Source organism: Esox lucius, chromosome 17, assembly GCF_011004845.1.
Source record: "Esox lucius isolate fEsoLuc1 chromosome 17, fEsoLuc1.pri, whole genome shotgun sequence".
Taxonomy (NCBI): Eukaryota; Metazoa; Chordata; class Actinopteri; order Esociformes; family Esocidae; genus Esox; species Esox lucius.
The window spans coordinates 28,607,858-28,615,814 of record NC_047585.1 but is presented as its reverse complement, the minus strand read 5'-3'; the positions used below and the strand labels follow the sequence as shown (position 1 = coordinate 28,615,814).

At 41.1% G+C, this 7,957-nt stretch overlaps 1 protein-coding gene across 1 annotated transcript in view; it reads left to right on the top strand.

Moving 5' to 3' along the window:
* The first annotated feature begins 236 nt into the window (after window positions 1-236).
* LOC105017175 (guanine nucleotide-binding protein G(i) subunit alpha-2-like) overlaps window positions 237-7,957 on the top strand; it is a 71,560-nt gene continuing 63,839 nt past the window's right edge. The window contains exon 1 of the mRNA XM_010881569.4: window positions 237-1,046. Within this exon, the coding sequence (XP_010879871.1) occupies window positions 929-1,046 (118 nt within the window). The 5' untranslated portion in view covers window positions 237-928. The remainder of the gene's footprint in view (window positions 1,047-7,957) is intronic.

Genomic DNA, 7,957 nt, shown 5'->3' with positions numbered 1-7,957 from the left:
TCAAAAGGTACCGGTCAAAATGCTATTAGCAAAATAAAACATGCTATATTACATTTCTAAACGTCTTAACGTTTATCATGTATATTTTCCCTCACTCAATAAGGGAGTGTGCTACAATTTCACCGAACACTACATTTCCCAAAAAGCAAAGTAAGTGGGCGTTTTCCAAAACGCACTGGTACCAATATATCATTGGTTCGCACTAAGGCTTCGAGGTGACAGAACGGTCTTCGGTTTGTCCGCCGGAGGGGAACTCCACAGCTGCTACGGGTGTGGCTTATAAACGTGATAAGTCTTAACGAAGAGAAAAATGCATAACGGCATTCAAAGTTAGAACACCTAGATTTAAACAAGGAAACACAATCGCTTCTTCATAGTGGTTGTAAATTTGGTTTCGACTGCAAATTGAAATCGGAAATCAATCCGTAAATCTGCTTCGCCGTCTTAACAGCTGGAATACTTTTGCTGAAGTTTTGTGGATTTAAAAAAAATAATACTTGCTGTAAATGCGATGCTGTTCTTGGAACGTGAACTTGACAGATCATATTGACGCGCCCTCAGAAGTTGTTAGCCTACTGTTCAAAGTTTGTCTCCACGTAATGACAAACAAATGGAAAGCATGTCACTGGAGTTTCAGAAATAGTCATTAAACGTAGTTTTGGAATATTACTAACGAGGGAAAATCGCTATATAAAATTTAACTGGCACTACATCGAATAAATAAATTGTTGCCTGTTCGTGAATCGAACTTACATTCAAGCCGTTTTTCCTCAAAGGGGAAGTTGCATTTCTCAACCCCACAACACTGGTCTGGGAACGCTTTTTATTTTCAAACGCTCCCAGAGGTACAGACCTTAAGTAGGCAATATTATTTTTTCCCCTTGATTTTGTCCAAACAGCAGCAGTCCTGAAGCGTGCACTTGGAACCATGGGGTGTACAGTGAGTCAGGAAGATAAAGCCGCGGCTGAAAGGTCAAAAATGATTGACAAAAACCTCCGAGAAGATGGAGAGAAAGCGGCGAGAGAAGTGAAACTGCTCCTGTTAGGTATGTGTTATGAAACATTACATTTAAATTACATTAATCCATTCATACACATAAAATGTAAAAGAACGCATAAATAGTTGGTTAGTTTTATGCAAGATTACAATGAGTAAAGCTGCTTTTATGTTTTATTGCAAATAACGGGTGCAGATCGGGATCTAGTGAGGAAATGGTAGATGTTAACGCTTTAAGGTAGTGTGTGACGAGAAGTGGGTAACCGACGCTCCCGAATGTCTCATGAGCCATCTTGATGTAGGCTACAGCTACACGGTCGAGTTTATCCTTAGTATCCGCTTCTCAAGCCTGCAGTGCCAACTGTAGTCTGAACGAAAACGTTATCCGACGTTGGATATACCACATATATAGCGGGGGGATTACTTGTTTTACATATTTGATATCCGCATTAGTTCTACACACCATTTCTATCTGAACGAAAACGTAAAATCCTCCCTAACAGGTTCTTGTAAATGGTATCAAACTTCTGACCAACTACTTCTGTCATTCAGGAATTTCCTGACAAATTGCTGTTACTTCTGATGAAGTAAAAATCAGTACCAAATACTGTCCTATCCCAACGTGAAGGCCTGTAAAATATATTTCAGAATATTTTTTAACTGGTGTATTTCAGAATATGATTGCTCATTGATTACCAACTCTAACCTCTAAGCCTAGCCATAAGTGATATCCACCACTTGTAAACTGCAACTAAATATTCCCTGACTGCAGGTCCGGCCTTCCATAAACATTTTCAGCTGGTGAAGGGGAATATTCGATTGCTTTCATAGTTCTCCAGCTGTGCCTTTTATGATGAAGCTATTACTTCTACTATGAAGTTTCAGACCTATCCAAGCAATAGTGCATCGTGCGCCCCATGTTATCGATGTAAGTCTTACTAGACAATGATTAACCACAAGCAATAAACTATTACAGTCTGTAAAGTGCTCACTTTCAGAGAATTGAACCATTGTAATTGACTTTGGCTTAGGCAAGACCTTTGCTCTCTAGGCTGCAGTGTTGATATGTTACATTTCCCTGTTAACCCAAAACACCTCTCGTTTCAATCAATGTACACCTTGTGGTTGTGCGGAAACTGATTGTCAGTGCCTTTGACTTAAGGTCAGGTATTGAGGGGAATACCTGAGTGAAAAGGGGCACGGGTCATTTTAGGCCTTGGTTTTTCATTTACATAGGTGTGAGTTGGGTGTGTTTGCACTGTAAAATGAACTTTACCTAATTTATACCCTTCTCAGGAGACTGGCCTGTGTATGACTGGACTGGCCTGTGTATGACTGGACTGGCCTGTGTATGACTGGACTGGCCTGTGTATGACAGGACTGGCCTGTGTATGACAGGACTGGCCTGTGTATGACTGGACTGGCCTGTGTATGACTGGACTGGCCTGTGTATGACTGGACTGGCCTGTGTATGACTGGACTGGCCTGTGTATGACTGGACTGGCCTGTGTATGACTGGACTGGCCTGTGTATGACTGGACTGGCCTGTGTATGACTGGACTGGCCTGTGTATGACTGGACTGGCCTGTGTATGACTGGACTGGCCTGTGTATGACTGGACTGGCCTGTGTATGACAGGACGGGCCTGTGTATGACAGGACGGGCCTGTGTAAGACCTGAGAATGACAGACTGTCATCACAGTGGATTGGATTTTCTGTTGAGTCACATGTTCTTGTGTGGTTTTGCTTTCGTCCAACACTCCTTCCATATAGGATATATGATATTGCCAGAATGTTACAAATGAACTTCTATTACAATCACTCAGCGTATTATAAGCACAATTTTCTATACACATTATAAGTTAATAATGCTATCAAACATGAACCGACCTAAACAAATAGCTAAATCAGGCTCATACATTTCTACAAGTATAGGTAGTACTTAGCTTCTACTTTCATCTTATTCTCTCTGCAAAATCAAGCATTTTAGCCAGCAGATATCACAAACAATCTCAGTGGAATCCTGGAGGGACTGCATTGTGCTGTAGGTGGTCTGTATGCATGTGGACCTGAGTAAGCAAAGGGGAAATGAAAGCACTGAGAATGGCAATGTGTGCAGTCTGTTGAAGTTGTACAGGGAACTTATCCAAAGATCTTTGACTTCTCAAACATTGCAGAAAGCTAATACTATGAATCCCTAACTCCTTAGTCTACTTAGCTAACTGGCTAGCGACTTAACCAAATGACTCAGAATTTCCTGCTTTCTCCTGCTGCACTTTTTTCAAAACAAACACGTGAGTGACATCACTGGCCCAATTGTTCTGGGGAACAACTCCATGACTAAGCTTCCTGATTAAATAAAATAGTGTGAAATCAAGAATTATCAGCTTTAGCTTCTAGACCTTTACACAACAATCTCATTTATTAGTATGTTTTTAAAATAGTAATGATGCTATTGAAAACAATACAATTGTGCAACTATGAAAATTTGTGCACTCACTACTGGATGTTGCTCTGGATAAGAGCATCAGCAAAATGACTAAAATGTCTGGTGCCATGACTTTGCTATGAGTGATTTGTGACAGAGGTCGTATTATAGCCCACTATCAACCACCCATCCTGAACAGTGACCGTGAAGTATTACTTGCTGTGTACTTTGCTCCCCATTCTCTGTATTGTTTTGACAGACACAGGGCTCCTGTTGGGAATGTTTTGAATTGGCTTCTGGAGCCAAACAGCTGGCTGAAGCACGTGCTTGAGCCCAAAAAAAAGTCTGTTCATGTTTTTTTTTTTCATGGTGAATGGTGAGCTACGTGAGCCCCAGAAGAGAAGCCTAGTGACTCAGAATGCTTTGTGGGAACTGAAATGTAAAGTATGTCATTGATTCTTATGGGGAACTGCACTGGAAATGAGTGGTCCTACTGTCTTCTTCTGGAACTTTCCCCATGTCAACCTATTCTAGATGACCGAAGTGTTCAATGGCCTCTAAAGTCACCTACAAAAAAGTGTTTCATGGTTTTATCTTGTATTTCTGCAGCAGACATGTGGTGAGCAATAAAATCTAATTATTGAGTCACAATACCTAGACAGCGTCACTTAAAATAAATTGATTGAATGGGGAAGCATTTTCCTCAAAGTTTCTATTATAGAATGTGCCATCTCTGACAGTCATCGCATTATCCATCAGTCAGAGTAATGTTTTTGGGTGTCTGGTGCTGTTTGGTTCTAAACAGATTCAGCACATCCAAGGGGACCCGTGGTTTGGTGGTGCCGACGTTCCGTTTGATGCACAGCTCAACCGTCCATTCAAGACGAATGTCTCACCTCGGAGCGCCACTAATGCTGTGAAGCCAAAACTAAAACAATCTTTCTGGCGAGCAGACAATGGCAGCCTTGTTTAAGGTTAACCTATCGTGCCCAGTCATCTTGAACCTCTGTGATTTGATGCCCAGCTGTAGTGGCAAATCAGTCCGTTAATCTTAGGTGGCTGTGTGTCACGGGGCAGGGCTGACAGGACTAGCAGACATTACTGGATGTGACTGGGTGATGATTGCCTGATCTGGCCTTACTGCTGTTTTGTACAGAGGCCTCTGCTCTCCCATTGTTCCTAGCACACACTCTCTGATTTACTAACATTCAGACTTCATTGAAATGTGATTATTGGTTATTCGACTGCAATCCTAGAGGGCCGAAAACAAGTATTTGGAGCATTTTTGGACCGGGGTTGATTAGCCCAGCCTCATGGTGTCTAATGTTCCGTGGTTTTTGAACACAGTCTTTATTGCTGACTTTTCTGATGTATCACAACGTCTTCAGGATTTAGAGATCTTCAGCTGTATATCAGGAGTAAGACCGAATACAATTAGAAGTGTAGGAGCCTAGCGGTTGGGGCCAAAAGGTTTCTGTTTGAATACCTGAGCTGACAAGGGGGTAACAAATCAATTATATTGCCCTGTACTTAACCCTACTTGCTCCTGTAAGTTGTTTGGGTAGATGTCTGCTAAATGACTTAAATGTAAAAAAGTGTTTCATCAACGTTTTGTTCTGTGAAGACCTACATTTGCCAAGCACCACAAGCAGATAAAATTAGCTAATAATTGAGTGCTATGTAAGTTTCAGTCTAAGGTGTGAGCTGTGGTTCCAGGCCTTACCCCTGGTTCTATGGGTAGTTAAACTCCACCCCAAACGTTTATCAGCTGCAGCTTTTGAAGTAAGCGGAGATTAGAATTTAGCATAGCTGATACTGAACCACGAGGATTATGCTGACTGTGAGACTCCAACATTGACTTTCGATGTATGGGCCCTGGTCAGTGAAACAAGCACCATTTCTGTTTCTTCACTCCACAATGGGTTTGGATGAATGGTTTTAACAAAGCAACATTTTACAGTTTGAATTAACATTGTCTAATTTGCTTTTGTTTCAAACATGCTTTCCAGTTCTAGTGGGAAAATACTCGAGCTACTAATCCCAAGTATGAGTCAATGTATTTAACTGAAAACTGTCCTAGGTTGCAGTTCAGTCTGATCAAACTATCGACAACGCAGCTTTTAAATGTTATTAATCTGACATGCGACTAATAGTGAACACTGTCCCTGAGAACACTGGTATATTGCCTTTTTGCATTGCAGACATAAATTGATTGGGTTGAGTCTCAACCTTGAAGACTTAAGGCCTTGGTCTTTATTCAGTAAACATTGTTGGGAGAGCCTCCTGGATCATATTTGTTATATCAATTCCCACATTCCCTCTTCGTCTTCACCTAAACTGTCAAGCCTGTGTGTGCCAGCGTCAGCTCGGAATGAGTGTGACATCCTAACTCAGAAGTTCACCTCGCCTCCTTCAAAGCAACCCTTTTAGGTCCCCACGTCTGCTACTGGGGTAACCTGTGGAGCAGCTGAGGAGAATCTTGCTCCTAATTTCTGTTAGCTTGAAGACACCAGAGAGAAACCTCCTCCGTGTGTCTGACCTGATACGTGTCTTCTGAATTTCCCTCCCATCCTCTCTTAAACAAATTTGAGATTCGGAGCGCTGTGGGACTTGGATGAAGGACGGAGCCAGCTGCTATTTCTGGACTTGTGGATAGAAGGAAATTATGGATCTCTCGTCTTCCCGTCGGAGTAAGGACTGTCGAGGACGCAGGAATGTTAACCAGACATCTACCACATTACTTTAGAACCTCCGCAGTCGTCATCGCTAAGTCCCCACAGAAATGCAGAATCTCATGCTACAGTGGAGTCGAGGCTTCTTCAAGGCTCCAGTGGTAATTAATAGGAAGAACGTGTTCAGGGAATTCCCTATAGATTTTGGACTTTGATTAACAATTAATCCCCTCCCCCGAAAGTAACATTTGTTAAATACCATCACTCACTCTGTTTATTTAATGTTCTTAAATGTTCCTAACCTCCCATTTTCAGTTCAGCTGGGATGGAATGGTCCTCCGTGTGTGAGCTCGTGTCTGTACAGTTCACTCACTTGACTCTAGACTAGGGTTGTGAAATTCTGGGAGCTGTAAATACATTGTATTCCTGGATTTGGGAGGAAATGAGCAGAACGGACCATCTTTTGACCCTACTGTAGACCGATTTGATTTCTGTATATGCACAAAAAAAATACGTTCTCACACATTGCTTGTAGGCATACCTGGCCATGCATTTATGTAAATACACACATTCTGTGGTCATCACTGTACTGTACTGGACAATATTTTTAGTTACTATGGATGAGGAAAACTGATTCCAGCTTCCTGACTGATACCTTGACTATTTTTGGGTTGGAAAAACAACTGATATGGCAGCCATGTTATTTATTCCTATTGGTAATGAAAGGAGTTCTGTTTTATGACATGATATAAAACACATGTACTTCATTGCACAATGAAGTCAAACTTTGGCTAGAATGTAGGACTGGCTTGGATTCCACTGGAAAACTGTTCATGGTCGCACAGTATACTGCTATGCTTGCTAACGGGGCCACTGACAGTGACTGTGTTGGGCGGACCTACCATTCTGCCTCTGGCTGTTCTGAGAGACCGTTCTTCTGATTACATGATCATTCTCCTGGATATTATAATTAAGATAACTGCAATGGTAGGTTTTCTGACTGCAATATGGCCATTCTTTAAGTCAAACATTTGAAATGTTGGGTTAGCAGAGATATAATTACTTGTAGGTCAGCATGTAACAGACAGAACCTTTATATTTTCATTTTCAAGTAATTAGGGCAGTAGGCAAATGTGGCAATTATACTTTATTGAAGAAACGTCTTCATTAATAATTGTTAAAAGGAGGGTAACGTCTTATATTGTTGTCTTTATAGAAAGAAACCAAACTAGTTGGTTTGGTAATTGACATTCTAACAAACACACGTTGCTGCAATCCCTCACTTAACCTTCCATGTATTAATATAGGTATTTATATTTTGTTGATTTACTCCATATAGGCATAATTGGACTTGGTGTATCAGTCTACAGTTAAAAGTTAACAGAATTATAGTAATTTTCATGTAAGTTCTTATTTCAGTTAAAATTATATATGTGGTCTTTTCATTCTTTCTAAGGGATGTTTTTCATATGACATTTAATTGGAGCCTGACCATTTCCTGCACTGTAGCTAATATCGAGACAGTTTGAGCGTCTGATTAGCTAGTTATTTCATTACCACACTTAACTTACCTGACTTACTAGTTCTGGCTTTCTTTCACACGCTGAGTAGTTCTGTGGTTGGGTGCTTGTGGTGTGGATCTGGTGACAATGCATTCAATTAGTCTGCTCTGATCATTCATGTTTTTTCAGAGGAAACCATTCATTAAGCTTTTCTTGCTCTGTATGAGAGACCATGAGTATGGTCCAATGTTGAGGTATAGTGTGACACATCTCGAGAGGGCTTTCTGATTCGTATTAATTCTCTGTTCCTCTCTAGCCTCGACCCCGCTGCCCACAAGCACAAATCAGCAAAGTTCCT